The following is a 24878-nucleotide window of genomic DNA, read 5'->3' on the forward strand; positions in this document are numbered from 1 at the left end:
ACAAAAACATGGACTATGCAAAAATATTGACCAACAGCAGGTTAAGTATCTGCGGTCATTTATCTTCACACACACATATATACAGTGCCTAAAGAAAGTCTACACCCCTTTCAAAATGTTCATCTTTTGTTGCCTTATAGCCTGGAATTAAAATGCATCCTACACATCCTAACCCCCAACTTCCAAGTGAAAAAAATGCTCTAGAAATTTCTAGAAAATTTATTCAAAATAAAAACTGAAATAGCTTGGTGGGATAAGTGTCCACCCACCTTGTAATACAATCCTAAATTACCTCAGGTGTAACTAATCGATTTCAAAATCACACACCAAGTTAAGTGGCCTCCACCTGTGTTAAATTGTAGTGATTCACATGATTTCAAGATAAATTCAGCAGTTCCTGTAGGTTCCCTCTGCTGTGTAGTGCATTTCAAAGCAAAGACTCACCCATGAGCACCAAGGCACTTTCAAAAGAACTCCAGGACAAAGTTGTTGAAAGGCACAGATCAGGGGATCTGTCTAAAACAATATCAAAGGCCTTGAATATCCCTTGGAGCACGGTCAAGATGATTATTAAGAAGTGGAAGGTGTATGGCACCACCAAGACCCTGCCTAGATCAGGCCACCCCTCCAAACTGGATGACCAAGCAAGAAGGAGACTGATCAGAGAAGCTACCAAGTGGCCAATGGCAACTTTGCAAGAGCTACAGGCTTTTATGGCCAAGACTGGTCAAAGTGTACATGTGACAACAATATCCCAGGCACTCCACAAATCTGGCTGTATGGTAGAGTGGCAAGAAGGAAGCCATTACTCAAGAAACCCCACCTTGAATTCCGTTTGAAGTATGCAAAAAACCACTCAGGAGAGTCTGTAGCCATGTGGCAAAAACCGTTTTGTGGTCTGACAAAACTAAAATGAAACTTTTTGGCCTAAATGCAAAGCGTTATGTTTGGCGCAAACCCAACACTACGCATCACACAAAGAACACCATCCCTACTGTGAAGCATGGTGGTGGCATCATCATGTTATGGGGATGTTTCTCATCAGCAGAGACTGGGGCGCTTGTCAGGATAGAAGGGAAAATGAATGGAGCAAAGTACAGAGTCCTTGAGGAAAACCTGCTGCCCTCTGCAAGAAAGGTGAAACTGGGACAGAAGTTCACCTTTCAGCATGACAACGACCCAAAGCACACAGCCAAAGCTACACTGGAGTGGCTAAGGAACAAAAAGGTAAATGTCCTCGAGTGGCCCAGTCAGAGCCCTGAACAGTTTTGTAAAGAAGAATGGTCAAATATTGCCAAATCTAGGTGTGCAAAGTTGGTAGAGACCTATCCCAACAGACTCACGGCTGTAATTGTTGCCAAAGGTACTTCCACTAAGTATTAATTCAGGGGGGTGAAGACTTATCCAATTATCTTTCAGTTTTGTATTTTTAGTATATAATTTTTTTTCTTAATAAAAACTTTTTTCCCCTTAACAGTGTGGAGTATGGTGTGTAGATAAGTGGAAAAAAATTCTCATTTAAATGCATGAAACTCTGAGGCACTGTGTGGCAATGTTGCCCACCTCTATGTGTATTTCAGTGTTATATGTTACGTGTAGCGTGTTAATGTTGGTGTATAGTCATTGGTACACGGGATATAAATGGGTCTGTGGAACACAAGTTATTTAAAATGTATATTTGTATTTAGGCACGAGGATTGCTCAGTGCTTCACGTGCAGGTAAAATGTAATAATATGCGAGCACAGGGAATTGCACTTTATTAATTCACGTGCAGTTGTACCACGACTCCAATTGAATAGCAACCGAGTCTCAGTACAGCTGCATAAAAGCAGCATGTTTTCACTCACTCTGGGTTATGTGTTCGGTGAGTGGAGATTGGGATTGGAGACGGAGGTAATAATCAAAGTAATAGTTAAAATATCAGCTCACCGTGTTTGTCTGTGCAGTCCGTTTTGTTTGTCTCTTTATTTTGGCGAAAGTGCAGTGTCCTGTGTTTTGTTTGTTTTTACAACCTTTTATTTTCTGTCTGTTCATTATTAAATGCTGAGTGAAACCAATCGCTCAGCTCCACCCAACTCCACCTCTCTGTTGTTTATTTCCTGGTTCCTGTTTCTGGTCTGACGTCACCCACTACAGCTGTCTTCGTGACACATTGACACAACAAAATGTGAAAAAAGTACAAGGGGTGTAGACTATTTATAGGCACTGTATCTATTTATATATTCTTTGCAAAAAACATTGTTAATGCATCAGTTGGGGTTGATATTAAAACATCAAAAGTAGGGAAATGCGATGTTAGGGTTTTCCACCCCTGACCTGATTTTGAAGTGTTCCCCTCCCCCTTTCCATGTTACTATCAGTGTGAGTGCCAGCCCAACACTTCCTACCCTGCAAAAGGCTGTGTTATACCATTCACCATCTGCAGTTCCACATAACAGGCTGTTATGGTAGGACATCTCATAGGTCCATATTACAGCATTGTTGGCAGTCCCCCTGTCATGCACCTGTGTCTCATGATCTACCAGACATATCCACTTCTCCTCATGTTGCCCTGCATGCAGTGCCCCACACCCCACCCAACAAACACATCACATCAGGCATGTAAATGCCACACTAGACACTGACCATGGCAGTGGCATTAATATAGGCACATTGTGTTTTTGGTGCTACTCCTACCATTATGCACCTGTCTCTTACTATACCTGCCTAAGCAGTGTCCAGATATACATGCAGCGGCTCCGCCCCCACCATGGTATGCAGTGGACCTCATACACCTAGTGGACCATGATAATGGGTGTCTCTTGTGTTATCTGCAAAGAGTTGTATGTTGTTCATCTTAACTGATGATGTCTGTGGTTGCTTGTGTTGCCTTGCCCCTTCCGCTGCTTGTAACACAAATGCATACGTCTTCTTGTACTAATAAGTCACATATATTAATAAACATTGCATTGACCACTTTTGTTGTTTTGATATCAATCCTAATTGATGAATTAACAAAGTTTTTGCTAATAATTTCCTTCCTTTTTGAGAACATCTGGTATATTGTTATATAGCGCACGGTATGTAAAAGTGGCTATATTTTTGTAGCATACATTTTTCTCAGTATTTATATTGCAAGCAATGTTATCTTTCTAATGATAGTGTAACATATTGGCACCTGCCTTCATATAACCAAGACAGAACACCTCTATATGGGTTTCCCAGATACTATAATATGGTTTTTTTTTCAGAATAAAGTTGTAGGAAATATGAAACTGATAAACAATATCATCAGTGTCAAGTGTATGTTTATTGGTATAGCTCAGAATAGAATAATTTGAATGAACACAGTTGCGACACTCCAGGCTACAGTGAAATTGAGAACTGCGCCCCGGACAGTGCATTCACTTTAGTTTTATAGATTCCAAAACACACCCTTATAATGATGTCATTTATGTCCTCTCTTTCCTATACCTATGTAATTGTGGCAGATTTCCAAGCCTAAAAAACATTCCTTTTGAATCTGTTATCTCTGAGATTCATCCATCCCTCATGCAAGCAGAGGCCCCTCTTACATGCCTGATCTCAAACACCACACCAGGCTTCTCAGTTCAATTTTTTTACAGAAAATAACATATTGTAAAATAATAATTAGTTCTAAAAATATATATATATATATATATATTATATATATATATATATATATATATATATATATATATATTATTATATATATTATAGTGTTTTAAGGAATTTCACATATACCTTAAAAAATCATATGACAAGTTTTCATTTACGTTGTGTAAAGTAGAAGAGATTCTTCAATACTTACATATATTATATTAACTCTTTGCGGTCCATTTATTCAGCTTGTCAGACGCGTCAGGTCCAATTTATTTTTGCACGTGCTGTTTATTTTAAATGCACTTTTTAAATGTTTTTTTTTTCAGAGTGAAACAGGTTTAAAAGGCACTGACTCACAAAAGGACATACCTCTTTACAGATGTGCATACTGATAAATCCTCTCCTGATCACTCATTTTATCACCAGACTCCTCAATAATGTGATCTGACATAGGACCACAAAGGGTTAACAAAGACAGAACACCAGATTTTCTTAAAAAAAAAATAAATAAATAAACGAACACAAAACTGACTATCTGATGGCTCAACCAAATACCCTACTTTTAGCTACAATATAACTAGAATCCAGTTTTAAAAAGTGCAAGGTTAACCAATTGAAATGGTAAGAACTTGGAAATGCAATCGTGTTACACTTTCAGTTGAAAGGAAACATGTAAAATATGTTTTAAAACAGTGGTATCATCCTCAGTAATGGGAATATGGTATTGGGAAATTGTCATTGATATTATAAAAGACCAAGAAAAACATCCCAATAATTTGCTAAGGAGACAAAAGACAGCAGAGCAATAAAAACAGAAAGCTGAAGATGATGATGAGGATGAGGATGATGATTATGATAAAGCACTCCTTAAGCACCATGCTGGTCTTGGAGAGGGCAAAATTACTGTATCAACAAATGTGTCCAGACAGAGGTGAGGCAGATTTCAAAGCAAGTACAGACAATTTTACTGGGAACATTTTAGTTTTAAACAAAGTATTTTTTTTTCCGAATAAGTCTGAATGACTGAGCAAGCTGCAGGAATGCATTTTGTTTAAAATAAAATGAACACTAACACTACATTAACCCAGGCTTTCCTGGACAATTAACATCTGTGTTTTTGCTACAGTTACAATATGAATAGTATGTTAAATTTAGCATAGTACGATATGAAAGCCCTTTAAACCATAACAATATGAGCATCGCATTACTGTGCCATATCCTTGTATTATTCACAACGTTAAGGCTGTAAATAGCAGATGTGCACATTTATAAAAACCACTGAAAACTAATTTTCACAGTTACCTACATTTCTGACTTAAGAACAACCTCCATTCCCAAGGTGTTCATAATTCTGAAATTCTACTCTATGTATTCCTGCAAAAATTATAAGTACTATATAAAGATGCACAGTCAAACACATTGTGGAAGAATTTAATGATGTGTAACTGAGGCTCCTCCCAAGTACAGGGGCCTACTAAATCATATATGCACATCATTTGCATATGACGCTACAGTCAGAATATTTCTTTTGACTGTTTGAGCAAATGTCACCTTTCAGAACAGTTTGTGGTGCCAGATTATGAATGTTTCTGAAGTTTTTTCTTTAGATTTTTCCAATCATTTTCAGTGAACTTCTGAAACAGGATTTAGACGCTTTTCAATGTCATTCGAGGAGACAATGCTTGGCTGGTTTAACGTTCACTCTTCCCGCCAATCTGAGCCCTGTATAGATATTCAAAAGTTTATGGTAAGAGTGCAGTTATTTATTTTTTTTATTTTTTGCAAATATACCTTATCAAATATGCCCCTTGATTATAAATACAATAGTAAGTGTGTGTTTAGAAGCTTAATAATAATAGTCAGTATTAATAATTGATTTAAATTGGTGTGAAGTAATGGAAATGGTGTTTGAAAGTGATGTAGGTACTGCAGGACTGCAGAGCACGTTAACGGATTTAAAGGTTTTAAAAACAGTGCAGCTTGTTATCCTTACTGTTTTTCTAATTTGCTTAAATGGGCAGAAAATGTTTTAAAGCAAAAGCTAGTGCTAGTTTAAACTTCATTTATTTGGCCACATTACGTTGGATAAAGACAATGTCAAATGTAGCATCCCTGAGTGGTTTTGAGGTCTGTTTTGTGTTATAAATTATACAAGATCTCAAAAAGATGCAGGAGAATGAATCCGGTTTACAAATTTTATTTGTGTCAGTCAGTCCGACTATTTTCAAAAATTAATACAATGATGAAACTTAGTGTTCAAACTTACTGGTAAAAAATAAACATACAGTACTGTGCAAAAGTTTTAGGCAGGTGTGAAAAAATGTTGTAAAGTAAGAATGCTTTCAAAAATAGACATGTTAATAGTTTAGATTTATCAATTAACAAAATGCAAAGTGAGTGAACAGAAGAAAAATCTACATCAAATCAATATTTGGTGTGACCACCCTTTGCCTTCAAAACAGCATCAATTCTTCTAGGTACACTTGCACACAGTTTTTGAAGGAACTCGGCAGGTAGGTTGGCCCAAACATCGTAGAGAACTAACCACAGTTCTTCTGTGGATTTAGGCAGTCTCAGTTGCTTCTGTCTCTTCATGTAATCCCAAACAGACTCGATGATGTTGAGATCAATGCTCTGTGGGGGCGATATCATCACTTCCAGGACTCCTTGTTCTTCTTTACGCTAAAGATAGTTCTTAATGACTTTCGTTGTATGCCTTTGGTCGTTGTCATGTTGCAGAATAAATTTGGGGCCAATCAGATGCCTCCCTGATGGTATTGCATGATGGATAAGTATCTGCCTGTACTTCTCAGCATTGAGGAGACCATTAATTCTGACCAAATCCCCAACTCCTTTTGCAGAAATGCAGCCCCAAACTTGCAAGGAACCTCCACCATGTGTCACTGATGCCTGCAGACACTCATTCGTGTACCGCTCTCCAGCCATTCGGCGAACAAACAAATGGCATTGCTGGACATCTTCCGATTGCGAAGGGAAGTAAGCATGATGTGTCTCTCATCTGCTGCAGTAAGTTTCCTTGGCCGACCACTGCGTCTACGGTCCTCAACGTTGCCCGTTTCTTTGTGCTTCTTCAAAAGAGCTTGGACAGCACATTTGGAAACCCCTGTCTGCCTTAAAATTTCTGCCTGGGAGAGACCTTGCTGATGCAGTATAACTACCTTGTGTCTTGTTGCTGTGCTCAGTCTTGCCATGGTGTATGACTTTTGCCAGTAAACTGTCTTCAGCAACCTCACCTTGTTAGCTGAGTTTGGCTGTTCCTCACCTAGTTTTATTCCTCCTACACAGCTGTTTCTATTTCAGTTAATTATTGTGTTTCAACCTACGTATTGAATTGATGATCATTAGCATCTGTTTGGTATAATTGTTTAATCATTCACCTGACTATATGCCTACAAAATCCCTGACTGAAGGTCAGGCAGGCCAAGGGTGACCTCAGAATCAGAGAACAAGTTCATTCGAGTCACAAGTCTGTGAAACCGGCGATTAACTGCCCCTGAAAAAAAAGCTCAGCTAAATGGTATTAGAAGTACAGATGTTTCAACATCAACTATTCAGAGGAGATTGCGTGAAGCTGGCCTAACTGGAAGAATTGCTGCAAAGAAACCATTGTTAAGAGCGCAGAATAAGAGGAAGAGACTTGCCTGGGCCAAAAAACAGAAGGTGAGTCAGACGAGGAAGACCTTCCTAGAATGTAAGAACATAAGTTTACAAATGAGAGGAGGCCATTCTGCCCATCTTGCTCGTTTGGTTGTTAGTAGCTTATTGATCCCAGAGTCTCATCAAACAGCTTCTTGAAGGATCCCAGGGTGTCAGCTCCCCCAGTATTACTGGGGATTTGGTTCCAGACCCTCACAATTCTCTGTGTAAAAAAGTGCCTCCTATTTTCTGTTCTAATCTCCATGTGTGACCCCTGTTCCTTATTTCTTTTTTCAGGTCGAAAAAGTTCCTTGGGTCGACGTTGTCAATATTTAGAATTCTGAATGCTTGAATCAGGTCGCCGCGTAGTCTTCTTTGTTCAAGACTGAATAAATTCAATTATTTTAGCCTCTCTGCATATGACATGCCTTTTAAACCTGAAATAATTCTGGTTGCTCTTCTTCGCACTCTTTCTAGAACATCAATATCTTTTTTGTAGTGAGGTGACCAAAATTAAATACAATATTCAAGATGAGGTCTTACTAATGCATTATACTGTTTTAACATTACTTCCCTTGATTTAAATTCAACACTTTTCACTGTATATCCAAGCATCTTGTTGGTCTTGTTTTTATAACTTCCCCACATTGTGTAGATGAAGACATATCTGAGTCAACATAAACTCCTAGGTCTTTTTCATAGATTATTTCTTTAATTTCAATATCTCCCATATTATACGTATAATGCACATTTTTATTGCCTACGTGCAATACCTTATACCTTTCTTTATTAAATGCCATTTGCCATGTGTCTGCCCCGTTCTGAATTTTGTCTAGATCATTTTGAATGACCTTTGCTGCTACAATAGTGTTTGCCACTCCTCCTATTTTTGTGTCGTCTGCAAATTTAAGAAGTTTTCTTACTATACCAGAATCTAAGTCATTAATGTAGATTAGGAATAGCAGAGGACCTAATACTGTCCCTATGGTACGCCACTGGTTACCTCGCTCCATTTTGAGGTTTCTCCTCTAATCAGTGCTTTCTGTTTTCTACATGTTAACCATTCCCTAATCCATGTACATGCATTTCCTTGAATTGCTACTGTGTTCAGTTTGAGAATTAATCTTATAGACTGGACTGTGTCAGAAGCTTTCTGGAATCCTAAATAAATCATGTCATATGCTTTGCAATTATCCATTATCAATGTTACATCCTCAAAACAATCAAGCAGGTTAGTTAGACATGATCTCCCTTTCCGAAAACCATGTTGACTGTCTCCCAGGATACTGTTACCATGTAGGTAATTTTCCATTTTGGATCTTATTATAGTTTCCATAAGTTTACATATAATAGAAGTACGTTTTTGGTTTGTTCGCGACAATAACAAATGAACAGATTGCTCAGCCACGCCCCCTTGGTTAGCGAGTGCAACCGTTTCTCCTCCAAGCCGTGGTTGCCACATCGCTTCTTTTCTGGGGCAATGACTTGGTGTATCATAGCTCCCCCTTTCTAGATGGCTGACTTCCACCTTTCCCTAGAATGAATTGTCAGACCATCCAGTCTGACCACTTTACACAGCGCCCTCACAGGTCGGGAGTGAGATTTATAATCAAAATTAATTCTTTCTCTGTCGCAGACCCCCAAATAAATATTAATACAAATAATATAATTTATAGTGTTGCACTTATTAAGAGACAAATTAATTTACTTTAATGTGATCATTAAATGGTTATAGTTTGATATTGTAAGCGTGGGTAGCTTATCGAGTTAAAGGGTTTTATTTAACCAGAAGTTGGCTTTTCTTATTGTACAGTCACTGCTTTGCAGGTACATCACGACCTTAACTCTCTCTTCCTGAACAAAAACAGGAAAAGGAAATAATATAATGCAATGAACTAATAACAGCTCTACTAGAGTGATTCTCTTGTGTGTAAAATAAACAACTAGTAACTAAATAAATGTGGTTCATTTATTTAACATTTACACTGATGTTATACATTGTTAAAACACGGAATGTTAAAGTTGCTATTACACATATCTCATAAGAAACAACATAAGAAGATACGTTTAGAGGCAGCAGAACAGTATAAAATAAAGAAATGGCCTTCTTTGCTTACGTGCAAATATACAAACATATATAATGTGAACTGTCCTGTGGGTACTACTGTGGACAGTTAATATATTTTTAAGAGCAATAAATTAAGGGACCTCCAAAAACTGTAGGGGATAAAGAGATACCTTCGATTGTTGGGGTAATGCTCACAAGATCTTGGTGGGATCTCCACAATAAATGTTGTCCTATTATAATGTACAAACCCGTTTTCAATATCTTTCTCTGAAACGATGTTGGATTTACACATTACAAACAGCCAGAAATAGTCCACATTCCAGACTGTTCAAAGTTCATAAATCTTATTTGTTCAACATGAGTGATTGACTCAATACAGGGAATCTCTTCTTAGAAAGATGGTATTTATTAAGCATGCAACAAAATAAGTTTGAAATGAGAACTAAGGTTTTAAACAGCAATTTACCAAAGAAATATTAGTACATACTGACACTACAACAATGGCTCGCACAATACTTGAATAGATTTTTAAGAATAGTGTTACCTAGCCTGGAAAGCAGTCAGGTTTCAGTGTTCTGTTACCTTGTGTTTCTCCGAGTGTCAAGGCCCCTGACCTAGATGGACAGATAGTGAGTGCGGAGGGCTCCAGGTGCAGTCTTGTAGTTTCTTTGACTCTGAGCCAACAGGGATAAAAGTAGCTCAGCGGAGCGGTCAGGCAGATTAAAGGAGCGAGCCAAGATCAGAGAGGCTCAGCTGAGCGGTCAGGCGGATTAAAGGAGCGAGCCAGGATCATAGAGGCTCAGCGGAGTGGTCAGGAGATCAGAGGGGTGGGTATCCAGTGGCCAGAGGGGCTCAGCAGATCCGATGGGCAAGGAGCTAATGTTTACAGTAGGCTTTTATACTTTTCAAACAAAGAGATGGTTTGAATTTCCTGCCACATGCTCCGATTGGCTAGTTTGTGCCTGATGGGCTCAAAACCTTGATTGATCACTCCCCCCCTTCCTCTGCCCGATTAGTTTATTATTATAATCTGTTCTATGCTTGTTAGGTAATTTAAGAATACAAATGATTGCATCTTGTACTCGTAGTTGTATTAAATCAATATGATGTGAAATTTGTCTTAAGTCTTTTGTTTTCTTTAGCTAAATTTAAAGTGGTCATTTTTCTTTTTCTTTTAGGCTGTGTTAACCACTCGCGGTCCTAAGTTGGACCAAGTCCGACATCATCAAAAAGACATTAAGCATAGGTCTCTAGTTGTTTTTTCTCTGGTAGGAGCTGAGAGAAGCCAAAAAGAAAGGGGCGGATCTGAGCAATACACATAGCCCCTGCACCACAGAGATAACAGAGACACAAACAAAGGAGAGGGCTGCTTCTGCATCCAGTGCTTAAACAATATCACTGACATTTGCAGAGCTTTTTGAGATGTTATAGTAATAAAATAATGACTTGGATCACATCATTGAGGAGTTTGGTGATAAAACGAGTGATCAGGAGATGATTTATCAGTATGCACGACTATGAAGAGGTATGTGGTAAATACAGGGAACAAGGGGGTGGGGCGGGGCTGGAGATGCAGTATTGAGTTTTCTGTTGATATGCAGTGCCTTTTAAACCAGCCTTACTTTAAATAAAATTAATTTATTAAAATAAATTGGACCTGATGCACCTGACAGGCACTGAATAAATGGACCGCTAAGGGTTAAACCACCTTTCTCTCACAAGACTGTGTAATTCAATCGCAGAGACAGGTTTTATTAGACTTTTGTTTCCTGGGTATCTGATGCATTCTAGTGTTAGATCGATTGTTATTACTAAGCAAAGCCAGACAAATTAGATTAAATGTAATTCAATTTAGTTATCTGTTAAAATACATAATATCCAAAACATTTGCAATATATTTCCAATGACAAGGACTGTATGATCTACAACTCCCCCCTTTCTGAAGAAATATAGTGTTAAAAACAACTGTTGTCCTTGAGAACCTAGTTTGCCTTTGTTTAGCAAGGAAGGCGGTGTGCAGTTTTCAAGCAAATGTCTAATTTCCTAAAACATTGTCTACATCTACAAAAAAATAAGGAGAGAGAAAAATATTCTCAAATAACAGAAACACACAATTCAAAATCTTGATACAGGTCCATACAAGCAACAGTAGTACACTAATTATAAATTTTGAGAGAAGCCTCTTCTGCATGGTTCGTCATGAGCATGTTTCAACATTGTTTTTTTTCTGGTAACTCAGAGGGATTGTCCATCTGGGTAGATTATCCTTTTAAATGGTGAACACAAGTAGTCCAGTTTTAAGGGAGGTCCTTCGCGTCTGACTGGCCAGGATTTTCAGTTCGGGGTCATCAAGCAGGCTAGCTGGGGTGAGTGGGTTTGCTTCAGCATCTTGGACATGGTTGTGAATTTTAAAGATTGTAGCATCCCATTGTTGCATTTCTATCAAGTCTGTGGATAGCTCTTCATTGTGCAAGGTGGCTGTCACCTGTGGCGATAGGGCTATATTTTGTCCTTGTTTGCTTTGTCTACAGGTGATGGCATGGACCATTACTTGGAGTTATGGGCTGTTTCTAGTTCTCTCCGTTCAAAGCACCCTCTTTTGCCAGCTTGTCTGTTTGTTTTTCGGGTCCCTCAACAAGTGAGTGCCCCAATACCTTCTTCCAGTAGATCTTGTTCAGAGACAAGTTGACCAATACCAGCTTTGGGTTTGCAACAGGTTAACCGTCGGGTTTCCTTATGCCATTTCGTTTCCAGCCGGGTATGTACTTAACAAACTGTCCTTTGTGTATGCAGAGTCTGTAGAGAGTACAACCTCTATAATGTCCTGCTCGATAACTTTTTGGACAGCCAGCAAAGCTCCTACCAATTTGTGATATTGGCTGGTTTTTGATTGCAGGTGGTAACTCTTTTGGAATGAATTGTGTTTCCAAATTAGTCCTACTCCTGCCTTCAGTGTTCCTCCCTTTCTAGTTTCGCTGCCGTCTATGTAGACATTTTGCATTCCCCAACACACATCCTCATTGTCGTTAAAATGGGGATTAGGTTCTGGTGGATCTTTTGGAAGGTCCTCTACTTTTGCACTGGGTTTGGTGAAGTTCAGCCAGGTTTTGTGCTACTTCACTCTTCTTGTCCTTGGATTATCATACTTATATCGGGAGTCCTTCAACTGCCAAAATCCAGGAGGCAAATCCAGCTGCTTGACATCTTGGATTGTCTGGCTGTTCAGGAAGACAGTGGTACAGTGTTGTGTTCTATTGCCCATATTGTGGCAAAGAAAGATTTCTCGCAGTCTGTGTATTTGAGTTCTACTTCACTCAGGGTTTTGCTTGCATATGCCATGATCTGTTTTTCGTGGTCGTGCATCTGGCACAGAACTGCACTGACACTCTGATTTGGGAATCCTGTTGTGAGGTAGAATTCCTTATTCTTATCGGGATATAATAAGGATGGGGCTTGCGTCTTTCAGTACCATCATGGCTTTTTCTTACTCTGGCCCCCTGTGACAAAGTTCCCGCCCCTGTGTATATTATCTGTTATATGTTGCATGTGGTTTGTTAAATGTTGGTGTATAGTCATTGGTATACGGGATATAAACGGGTCTGTGTAACACAAGTGTTTAAAATGTATATTTGTATTTAGGCACGGGATTGTACATCACTTCACGTACATTTAAAGTAGTTAATATGTGAGCACAGGGAATTGCACTTTATTAATTCACCTGCAGTTGTACCAAGACTCCAATTGAGTGATTGATTAGCAATCAAGTCTTGGTACAGCTGCATAAAAACAGCATGTTTTCACCCACTCGGGGTTGGGTGTTCGGTGAGTGGAGAACGGGAGAGAGAGGAGGAGAAACCAAATAGAGTTACAATTTCAATTGCTATTGCGTGCTGGTGGGACCAGCACGATAGTTGTTTATTTAACTCACCGTATTTGTTAGTCTGTCGATCTGCTCACTGTTTTTGTTAAGTGTTAGTCCTTTTTTGTTTGTATATTTATTTTGAAGTGAAGTGCCGTGTTTCTGTTTGTTTGTTCAACCCTTTTATTTTACAATAAACCGGTGCAAGCAAGCGCCATCATCATTTCATTTCATCTGTCCTGTGTTTGTGTATTTTATTTCCTGGTCTGACGCCGCCCACTTCGGCCGTCTTTGTGACACCCCCATATCCAAGGTTCTTCTTTCTTTAATAATTTAGAGAGGTTTTGCAATCCTCGCGTAGTCATCCACAAAAAGTGACATGAGTAGTTGCATATACCCAGATAACTGCAGAGTTCTTTTACAGAAGTGGGTGGTCTTACAGCTCGCAGGGCTTCTGTTCAGCTTTGCTGTGGTCCTATGCCTTTGTTCCCATCTCAGAGCCAATGTAGTTCACCTGTTTTCTACACCACTGTCCTTTAGTAAGTGATATTTTGGCATGTGCTTCTTCTAGTTAATGTAGTACATACATACAGCAGCTTAGTGTGTTGCTCTGTACACCAATCTCATTTTGGTGTTGTCCTCACATTGCCAGGCATGTTCTTGCTGGTAGCTTTCCAGCTCAGCCACTGTGCAACTTTTCCATCCGATGGCACATGCTTGGGTTCTTGGAGTGCAGCATTGTAGAGAAATGCAGAGATGTCCAGCAGTTAAGTTACCATTTCTGATCCCTACACTACTCTAACTAGAGGCTCTAGTGGTTGGGAGTTCGAAGTTAGCATTCAGTATTCAAGTGAATCCTGACTTAACTTAATCTGTAGTGTGTGCATGTGTGTGTGCGTGTACTGTATGTGTAACTAGGGGCATTTGTGCTTCAATGAGGGGTGTCTAGCCGGGTGAATTAGCAGAGGCCTCCCTGTGAGAGTAGCTCTGAGGATAATAGTAATTCTTTGCTAGGTTTCCCAATGGCTGGCTCTCTACGCTATGTGCTTGGGGGAAGAAAATAGAGAGAGAGAGTTATTTTCAAGGAACTAACTGCAGCCTTTCATGGATCAAGAGAGAGAGAGATAGATAGATAGAGAGAGCAAAAGAAAAAGATAATTACTCTTCCTGTTTAGTAAGCTTCTATGGGAAATCTAGTAGAAATGTATCCCATTTTAGTCAGAAAATGCAGACTACAAGATTAGAAAATAGGAAGGGCAAATTAATATATACTACTCCACCACTAGATTACAGAGTTGTAATGGGTTCCTGTGGCAAAGTGGTGAGTGCAAACACACAGACAATTACTTTCAGGTCCAGAGCCCTAAGGCAAACATCTGTAAATAATAAATGCTGGAGTGATACAGTGGCATGTATCACTAGTAATTGTAATCCCTGAGTTTGACCTGTAACCAAAAGTCCAGGTTTTACAAACACACACACTAAACACGAAACACAAACACAAGACAGTGGTGAAATTAAGTGCTAGTGGTGATTACAGTACTCCGTGAAATGCTGGGGTGAAAAGTAATGTCCTGGTTAATGCTGGCTTGTAGTCCAGCTCCAGATGGTGTTACTGATAGTCTAAAAGACAAACAACAGTTACAGCCGACACTTTACAAACACAAAACAAACACTCACGTTTCTCAGCAATTGTTACGCCTTTAAAGGTTATCTCCAACCATTTACAAAAGGAAAAGATCACTTTCACTAGGCCCCCTATTTATATCCCCGCTCACAACCCCTAGGTTAACAATCGCATCCACTCCTCCAATCCAAAAACAGAACAAAACATTTATACAAAACAAAAGGCATGTTGGCCAAAACAAATAGACAAAGAAAACAGACATGAAACCAAACCAAAGAAGTATCACGCTGATATAAATCCAGCATGAATAGCAATTGTAAATTATTTTATATATTTTCTCTACCTCCCAACTCTTGTTCCACCTCAGAACACACCACCTTTCTCACCCATGATCACCCTATTTATACACCTGTGGCTGGTGCCTTAATTAATCATTTAGTTAATTATTAGTTAAGTGTTAAACCAAGTTTTGTAATGGAGGGTTTCAGATGACTGGTCAATATCTTTTGGTATACAATGGAATTTACCATGTATTGGAACTAAATGTCCTATGCCATTAGAGGAAAAACAGCCTATTAGAAGGATATTACCACCTCCATGCTTGACATTAGGTGTGGTGTTCTTTTCTTTGTATGCCTGTGACAGAAAGAAAATGATTCTTGGTGGTAAATCTCCCTCCCAACCTTTGAGGGCGCTAAGTAACAGGAAGAGAGTACCCTGGACTGCTTGGCCTGACACTTCATTCCTAGGGTTAAAAGGAAGTCGGTCATTTAGAAAAGGGACAGATCTTCGGTATATTAACTCATCGACCTGGAAGGAAAATGATATGGCAGCTGCGGATTGGAGGAGCAGCTATAATAGTTTACCAAGAGGTCATGAGTAACAGTGTAAGTGGGGGACAGAGCGACGCAATCTGTTCCTTCATTTTGGTTAGAGAACAACCTGGAAGGACTAGCGTTTTGTGTGGAGAAATTATGAGTGTTTTGTTTGTTTATTGTTGTGTCAAAAATAATACTTTTTGTGATTATTGGATGGCTAAACACGATCCAGGAGCTGTTGCTAAGGGTCAGCACCGAAGTACTGTATTTTCACCAGGAGCACTAGAGCACACACTGTGGACAGGTGTTTGTGTTTGTGTTATGTGTGGGTGAATTAAAACAGGACGTGAGAGAATGGCTTCTTTAACTTTAAAATAGTCCCCTGCATTCGTGGCCGTCAGGGCTCCATACGCTGCCTGAGCTTCCCCTGTCAGGCAGTGTGCCAATTTCATGGCCCAGTGTTCCCTAGGCCACTCTGCAGCCTCTGCCACACTCTCAAAAGTAATCAAGAAAGCCTCAGAATCATCTTCCGAGGTCATCTTCTGAAGATTAGGCTGATCTGCAAACATCCGGGCACGGCTCTCTCTGATGTTGATATTGATAGTTTTTATACCAGCTGTCCAGAAAATGGGCGAAGCCCTTTCCCGTTGTCTCTCTCTCTCTCGCTTCTCTCCTGCTCCTAAACCATTGTCAAACTGTAGCTGATGCATTTCACTTCGACACCAGTGGGGCCAACCCGAGGATTACAGATAAGCAATACATGCCGCTGTATTGTTTCTCATTGACATTGTTATCATTTACTATTGTTCGCCATCAGGCATTTGGATTACAAAATACAACCATTAAACAACATTGCATCTGGATTATAATTATCTGTCTGTTTATTGATCACCTGCACCTGTGCACTGTTAACCACTTTGCCACAATGCCTCACCAGACTTTCTCCAAACGTAACGACTGCCACGACTGTCACTGTTTCATCACTCCACAAAACCTTTCCCCAGAACTCATATCCATCTTTTAAATGCCTCTTTGCAAACTTTAAGCAATTGTCCTTGTGAAGTTTTCCTAAGCGTGACTTTTTCCTTGGCCTGCAACCATTGAGACCTTCATTATGCAATACTTGACCTATGGTTGAAAACCCCAGTCCCACTTGCAGCCAGTTCACTTTGAATATCTCAGTCAGTCTCAGACTGCTTTTAACCTTCCTCACAATTCTTCTGTTTTTTCTTGGTAAAATAACCTCCTTTCTTCCAAGTGAAGGAGCTTTGTGACAGTATGTATATTATTGTAGAATTCTCAAAACAGTCTTTATTGTTATATAACCCTTCTATGTGCTAATGCTAATGCACAACAAATAAATAATGATCTTTTTTTCATTTAATTTCCTAGGGCAATTCGCTTCTTTTCTTGCCTAATGTTCTTAAGGTGTATTTGGAAAATGGACAGACTAAAGCATTTAAGTTTGAGAAGAAAACTACAGTTAAGGTAAGTTTTTGTTATATTTAAACTAGGCAGTAGGCCACAGAAATGTAGAAATAGATCAAACTGATGATTCAAAACTGAGCACCATATGAAAAACAAAAGTACATAACATGTTTGAATTGAAATCCACCATTGCACCATTGAGATGGCTTTGAGTTGCTGTCTGGATAGTTTTTATGGAGGTCTTGGATGACTTGGCTATGTCCAGACATAGAGTGACAGTCACTCATTTTGGGAATGTCTTTGTCTTAAAAAAAAAAAAAAAAAGATGTATTCACAATACATTTCAAATGATCAAGTCTACACGTTCATAACATTGGCCGGGTTTTCACTGGAAAAAGATAAATAAGTCTCACCTTTCTGTTAATCTGAGAAATGTTCCTTCCAAATGTAAATAACCGAATTAATATTAATATACGGGAGGGTATACTTGCGTGACTTACTGATATCATCCAGCTTTCTTAAACTGGGTTTCCACAAAGTTTTTAGGATGTGTTGAAGCACCGTAAGTGCAGTCTGCCTCATTTGGGCACCAAAAAAATATAATAAAAAGTACAGGAAACAAAACAAATACATAGCAGTGGCGTAGCCCACAGGTAAAGCTAGTCTGCACCCTTTAATATTCATACCAGACACAAAAACTGCAGAGCGCTTACTATCCAGTTTAATTTTACTCAAAAATACAAAATGCAGGAACAAATACCTCTACAGACCTCTTCTTCTAAAGAAGAAAACCCAAGAATGACTGTGCCTAGCGGTGCAGCGACCTGGGAATTAGATGGCAGAGGCTCCTCCTCCTTTGGCTCTGGAGACGGCAGCGGCTCCTCCCCTGTTGGCTCTGGAGACGGCAGCAGTTCCTCCCTCTTTAGCTCTGGAGACAGCAATGGCTCCTCCCCCTTTGACTCTGGACAGCAGCCACTCCTCCCCCTTTGGCTCTGGAGACGGTGCTGTTTACTATCCTTGTATTATTATTGTAACATTTGTTTACTGCTTATATATTTATTATAAACCCAAAGCTCTTGGAGACTTGGATACCCTGTCCTTTATGTACACATGGTTTGTCGGGACTCTCAGGTTTGCAGTTGTCTAGTCCTTCGAAAATGCACCTGCCTTAAGTTTAATGTTAAAAAAGCTCTCCTCAATTTAAGTTTGACGTTAATCATGCTGATGCAGTTTTAAGAAATATAACAAAAGCAGGACTTCACTTCCCACTTTTCTAGAGCTTTGTGTCTGTTCTGGAACTGAGAGCAGACTACACATAGTTTGCAATATTGAATAGCAAGTTGCAATTTAACTTTTGTGGATTCTAGTGATATGCTGTTTTGTTCTTCTTTCTTTTAGACAAAAAACATCTGTTTGTAACTTTTAACCTTTTAAATGTGATTCAGGGACCTGGAGCTAGAGCTCCACCCCCACCCCCCCCCCACAGGCTAATGTTGGTTTGCGCCCAGAACTGTAGTTAATTAAGTACTTTTTGCGCAAACAAAAACAAAAGCCTAGCTACAGCACTAGTTAAACTTTTCTCCAGTTAAACTAGCACAGGACCACTAAGTGGTTTGTACAACACACAGTTGTAAACCATACAACAAAGTTGGTTAACACTATAACCGCCAAGATTTCTGACTACATACAACCACCTCACCCGCAAAATGTGTGGCTCCATTTTAAAACGGCTTCGATATGAAAATGAAAAGCAATCAGATACAACTTAACTTATTATCATACATAACATTATCAGAGCAGAAACACCGTATTTAAAATTCAAATTAAACTTATTTGTTTCAAAAAGAGCACATAAACATGAAAAACTGTTATAAAATAAACTTCATGCAATAAACTTCTGTGTAAACTGGTGTAGAAAGCTGTATGCACATATAAAATTATAAAACATAAATAACTAGTTATAAAAATAGCATGAAACAAAAATATAACATAGCTAAAGCAATGTGAAAACGCTTTGAGTGAAACAGAGTTCAAAGGTTCTGTCTGTCTGTTCAGAGTTCTATTACAGCTAAGTACAATCTACGCAGAAAACACACTTTTCAACTGTACCAGTGCATTTGCCACAGACTGCCTTTTCACAACGGGCGCCGACATCAAAAGTTCTTTTTTTATTGCATTTAGCAACCTGGCATTGTCTTTTATTCCATGTGCCAGTGGGCACAGCGCTGACTGAAGGCTGAGGGGCATTTGCCAGCCGGCTTTCATGTCTCTTATCAAAATGTTTCTGCCATAGCTCCAGGACTAGCAGCAAAATTAAGTCCCTCAAAGTGATTGTGTTGCCGGTGCACTCCTTGTACAAAACCAAAGCATTGATGGCTGCCAGAACCAAAACCTTATAAAAAAAACTATCTACAGGCCATCTGCAAGTACTACCTTTGACAGAATACAGCCGTGCTATTTGATCCAGTATATCCACACTGTACTTCTTTGCGTTGTAAGAGGCAACAGACTCTAGCTTTTGTTTAGCATCAGTCCTGATCGTCACTGATCTGCGCAGACAGCTTAGAATATGCACATTTAAAAAAAAAAATCACACTCATGGTGGCATAGTCATTCTACCTGAGAAATGTAGTGTAAATAATAATAATATATGATGTATAGAATGACTTTCATCAGTGTTTCAAGCACTCAACAGGATTATAATACGTTATTTCCCAATGACTTTGATTTTATTACAAAGCTTAGACTAAATTGTCGGCTATATTATATTGATTTCAATATTCCGCATAAACTGCGGGTCTGGTGGTTGAAGAAGCAAGTGCTTATAACGTATTCATTTTTACGATTCTGCAGCTTCTTTTTGTTTCCTCTTGCAAGATAAAAATGTTGTTATAAAATGGCTGTTGTGGTGTCTGTTTATGATAAAGTTATTATAAGCACAAATCATTAAGCTATCTTGAGATCATATTATGTAAGGTTTTACCACAATTATTTCCTACTATATTACCATGAAATCATATTCATATTTAAGCAAAATCAATGGTTCCACTGTACATGTGAATATTTATTCTACATTAATAAGAGGATTCTGCCTACAAATTAGATTCATGTGAAATATGACCTAATATTTTAGGCAATACTCAACTTTGGTTCAATTAAATATTATCATATAGCAGCACTTGTTTAACATTAAAAAACTAACCAGATTTTGTTAAAAATACTTTATTTTAAAAGTTACAAAAATCTTAAATTGATTGTATTAGATTATAATAAATAGTCTTCAACATATGATGAAATATTATACATGCTTAAGAAAAAAATATGAATTGGAAGATCATGTGACCTGTTTAGCAGGATAGTCTAAACAGTTAGAGCTCCTACTCCCCACTGCCTTTATTTAGCATATTTTATGTTTCCCCCGGTTATTTTTATTTTATTTCACATTTATAACTCACCCATAATGTCGAGTGCTTGTAGGAAGCTGGTTCCCTCGCCGTCCGCGTCTCCATCAGGGAAGAAATTCAGGGAGTTTGATTCACCTGGACTAGCAAAGATGGCCGAGCTGCTCTCTCAATCAATGGAGCAACAGGCCTTGCTTTTCAAAACCGAGATCTCTGCTCTCAGAGCCGACTTGACGATCCAGATATCGACTGTTCAGAAGCTGATCTCGAAACTGGATCTGGTTGCGGGCGAGCAACGAGAACAAAAGAAAATCCTTAATGCTCATGATGGGAAACTGGAGTTTCAGGAACCAGGTGGTCTCTTTGGAAGACAGATTGCAGATGTCGAATATCCGTATTGTAAATCTGGAGGAGAGGGTTGAGAAAGACGACTCCATAGGATTTGTGAAATGTTCAATCCCTGTCTGCCTTCCTGGTTTGGCACAGCGTGAGTTTGAAGTGGAGGGTGCACATCGAATTTACAGCTGCAACAAAGCTGGAGGCTGTAATAGGCCTCGGTATTTATTTTTAAACTGCTGCGTTATACAGACCGCCAAGTCATCCTGCAGGAGAATCGGAAAGCCGGTCCTGTTCGCTCCGCCTCGGGCTCCATTTTAAGTTTTTTTCCGGATTTTAGCCCTATGACAGCGAACATGAGAAATGCCTTCTCTGGGGTGAGGAAATCTCTGAGAGCGGCTGGTGTCCCGAACTTTCTGCTGTACTCTGCTGTTCTCAAAGTCCTTCATAACGGGAGTCAGCACTTACTGCAATCACCCCAAGAAGCTGAAGCTTTCCTGCACGACAAGATCAATAACCTCTCCAATAACCTTTCTTTCCAATAACTACAGGATATATATTTTTTCCCTGTGCCTGCAGCACTGGGTAAGTTACTGATTCTGTGTTCTGCTCAGAAGGACCCTGGACTCGCTTTTTGTGAATGGTGAACTGAGTATAGGCTCATATTTTGTTACAAACAGCATATGTAGAGACTACACGTTTATTTTTCATAGTCAAATAAGTTGTTTATAAGCTATTTTTTCACGATGTTTGCAGCCATTGTCAGATACGTATATATGTTTGTTGGCGCAATTTGCGATGTCCGTTGATCTAATTATGCTTTATTTGTGGGTGCCCAGGGGTTTTACACTTAACTACTTTTTTTCTTTTCTTTTTTCTTTTTTTTTGAGATACATATATTTGACTCTCTATGTTCTCATGTGGCATAGAGGTCTATATCTGTAAGTACTGTTTTTTTTTAAATGATATGTTATTACTACTTGTGTTTTAGGGGGAATTCTTTGCTGTTTTATATCTGTTTGTATTATAGGTAGATGGGCAGTGGTGTTTTGATTGCGCTCCCTACCTGTATAAGTGTCACGGATTCAATATGGGAAGGGAACTGGGTTGCAAAGGATCCCCAACTGGGGATCCTTCTCTTCCTAATGGGCTTTCTTTTGGGGGGGTGGTTCTGTTGTTACTCTGGGTGTTTGGGGTTGGGGGGGGTTTGGGTTGGTGCCCTCTTGAGGAGTTGGGTTATGGACTGCACTACTATCTTTGACACTGTCTTTCAGCTCTCTGCTGGCTACTGGTGTATACACTTTATTCACGCAAACCACTATCTGCTTGATCCTGGCATTGGTTTTGATTCTTGATACTTATGACTAATATCTCTATTCTATCATGGAACGGAAATGGCCTAAATACTCCCTCAAAACGTACTAGCTGTTTGGATTTGCTCTGTAGAAAAAAGACAGATGTCGCAATGATACAGGAGTCTCATTTAGTACAACATGATGTTTCTCGTTGGCCAATAAATACTACTATGTGGCAGCTTTTTCTGCTGCAGAAAACAAAACTAAAGGTGCTTTAATTATCTTGCGAAGAATTCTTCAGATTTCTATATTGGGATCAGGAGGTGATGATCTAGGAAGGCTGACATTTCTAAAAACTATTATTTCAGATAGAAAATTTGCCTTTGTATCGGTGTATGCCCCAACTACGCTCGATCCAGACTTTAACTCACTTACGGAATCTCTGCTAGAGCCGGCTGAATTTGAGGTAATTCTCGGTGCAGATATGAATGCTACCATGAATTATATGCTTGATAGATCAAAGTCACAAGAGATGAATACCCAGTCTTTGGCATCCACAGCTCTAAGAAAATGTGTGTCGGATTTGGCCCTGGTAGATATCTGACGTGTGTTCAACCCTTCGGCTAGGGAATTTACTTTTTTTTCAGGTAAGCATAAATCATACTCCAGAATTGACTTCATTTTTGCTTCCCAGGCTCTTTTTCCCTCAATACGCACTGCTGAGCTATTGCCTATGTCATTATCCGATCATCATGCAAATTGTTGTAAAATTGTACTGGCCAATAGGCCTAAGCGTGCCCCCCGCTGGCGTTTCAATTCCATGCTGCTACGAATGAATTGTTCCGAACGCAATTTCAGTCTAAATTGGAGGAGTACCTTAATTTCAATCGGGGCTCAGTTGATGACCCCCGCATTTTATGGGATGCGGTTAAGGGCTTTATTAAGGATAATCCCACCATATTTGCTGGTCAATTACATAAGTCTGTCTCAGCAAAATTACTGAATTAGAATCCAAATTAGCTTTTTTAGAACATGCCCAACAACTACCTTTTCTGATTGTATTGCCTTGGTAGTTAATCTGCTTAGAAAAGACCTAAATATACTACTTTTTCATCGTGCCGAATTTCTCATACATAGGTCTAGACAAAACTATTACTTCAATGGCAGTTGACCTAGCCACCTGTTGGCTTTGAAACTCCGCAACAGTGAATGTTTTGCAGATATCCCTGCTATCAAATCTTCACAGGGGGCATTATTGACAGATCTTATGCAAAATCATTTAGTTTATTCTACTCCAAATTATACAGTTCTGACATTAGACTTGATCGACAGCACTATATGAATTTCCTTCAAACCGTTCAACTGCCTCATCTCTCACCTATAGAATCAGCCGTGCTTGGTGCTCCTATATCCTTAACTGAGCTGCGGGAGGCACTACAAGACATGAAGAAGGGCAAATCCCTCCTGAACTTTATTTGACTTTTTGGCCCCAACTACACGCCTTGTTGCTCAATATGATACACTCTGCTATTGACAAGGGTTCATTTTGGAGAGATATTAATAGCGCAGTTATATCTCTTTTGCTGAAAAAGGACAAAGATCCCACTTCCTGTATGAACTATCGACCTCTATCACTGATTGGCTTGGAAATCAAGCTGTATGCTAAACTGCTGTCACGTCGTCTTGAGGCTTATATGACCAAACTAGTACATCATGATAGACAGGCTTCATTAAAACTCGCCTTGCGTCTGATAACATCCGCCGTCTCCTACATATTATATATGCTGCTGCTAACGTTGCTTCCCCATGTGCAGTTCTCTCATTAGATGCTGAGAAGGGATTTGATTTGATTTGACTCGAATGGGATTATTTGGGGTGAGTTCTGGACTATATGGGTTTGGGTTCCGGGTTTATTGATATGGTTAAGCTTTTATATGCCAATCCCTCCGCAATGGTCTTGACAGGCCAGTCGTGTTCTCCCCAGTTTGTTATGTCTAGGGGCACTCGTCAGGGTTGTCCACTCTAGCCCTTGTTGTTTGCCCTATCTCTTGAACCTCTAGCTCAGGCAGTCCGTCAATCGACTGACTCTACCCCTATTTCTGTCAATAATACCCAACATCACATATCGCTGTATGCAGATGATATATTATTATACGTAGACAATGTTTCCCAACCCCTACCTCATCTGCTGACTATTTTCGATGATTTCTGTACAATGTCGGGATACAAAGTTAACTGGTCTAAATCTGCTTTGCTACCCTTAAATTCTGCAATGACAAGAACCAACATACCCTCGATAGTGCCTCTGGTTAAACACTTCAAATATCTGGGTGTTGAGATTTATCCTTCTTTACATAATACCACAGTAAATAACTTTAGTAAAGTCTTTAAGCAGGTGAATACAGATTTGAACAGGTGGATGCACTTTCCTAATTTTCTTCAGGCTCCTATTTCCATCGTAAAAATGTGCTTCCTCGCATTAATTTTTTTAGCTCAAATTCCTTTGTCTCCCCATTAAGGTTTTGGGATAGACTGCATACAATAATCTCCAAGTTTATATGGAAAGGGAAACAACCATGTATCAAATTTTCCACTCTGCAGCTCAAAAAATCCATGGGGGGTTTGGCTCTCCCGAATTTAAAATTTTATTTCTACTCATTTATTCTACGCCCAATCTCTGTTTGGCTTGCTCCTGATACTCCTGTATCTTGGTGTCCTCTTGAGGAAGACATAATCTCCCCTTATAGACTCCAAGATTTAATCTACGCCAATGTCCCCCTCAGAC

At 39.3% G+C, this 24878-nt stretch overlaps 1 protein-coding gene across 1 annotated transcript in view; it reads left to right on the forward strand.

Annotated features, from left to right (window-relative positions):
• LOC121320707 (FERM and PDZ domain-containing protein 1) overlaps positions 1–24878 on the forward strand; it is a 195530-nt gene that overhangs the window by 110009 nt on the left and 60643 nt on the right. The window contains exon 7 of the mRNA XM_041259320.1: positions 17026–17121. Coding sequence (XP_041115254.1) covers positions 17026–17121 — 96 coding nt within the window. The remainder of the gene's footprint in view (positions 1–17025; positions 17122–24878) is intronic.

Source organism: Polyodon spathula, chromosome 1, assembly GCF_017654505.1.
Source record: "Polyodon spathula isolate WHYD16114869_AA chromosome 1, ASM1765450v1, whole genome shotgun sequence".
Taxonomy (NCBI): domain Eukaryota; kingdom Metazoa; phylum Chordata; class Actinopteri; order Acipenseriformes; family Polyodontidae; genus Polyodon; species Polyodon spathula.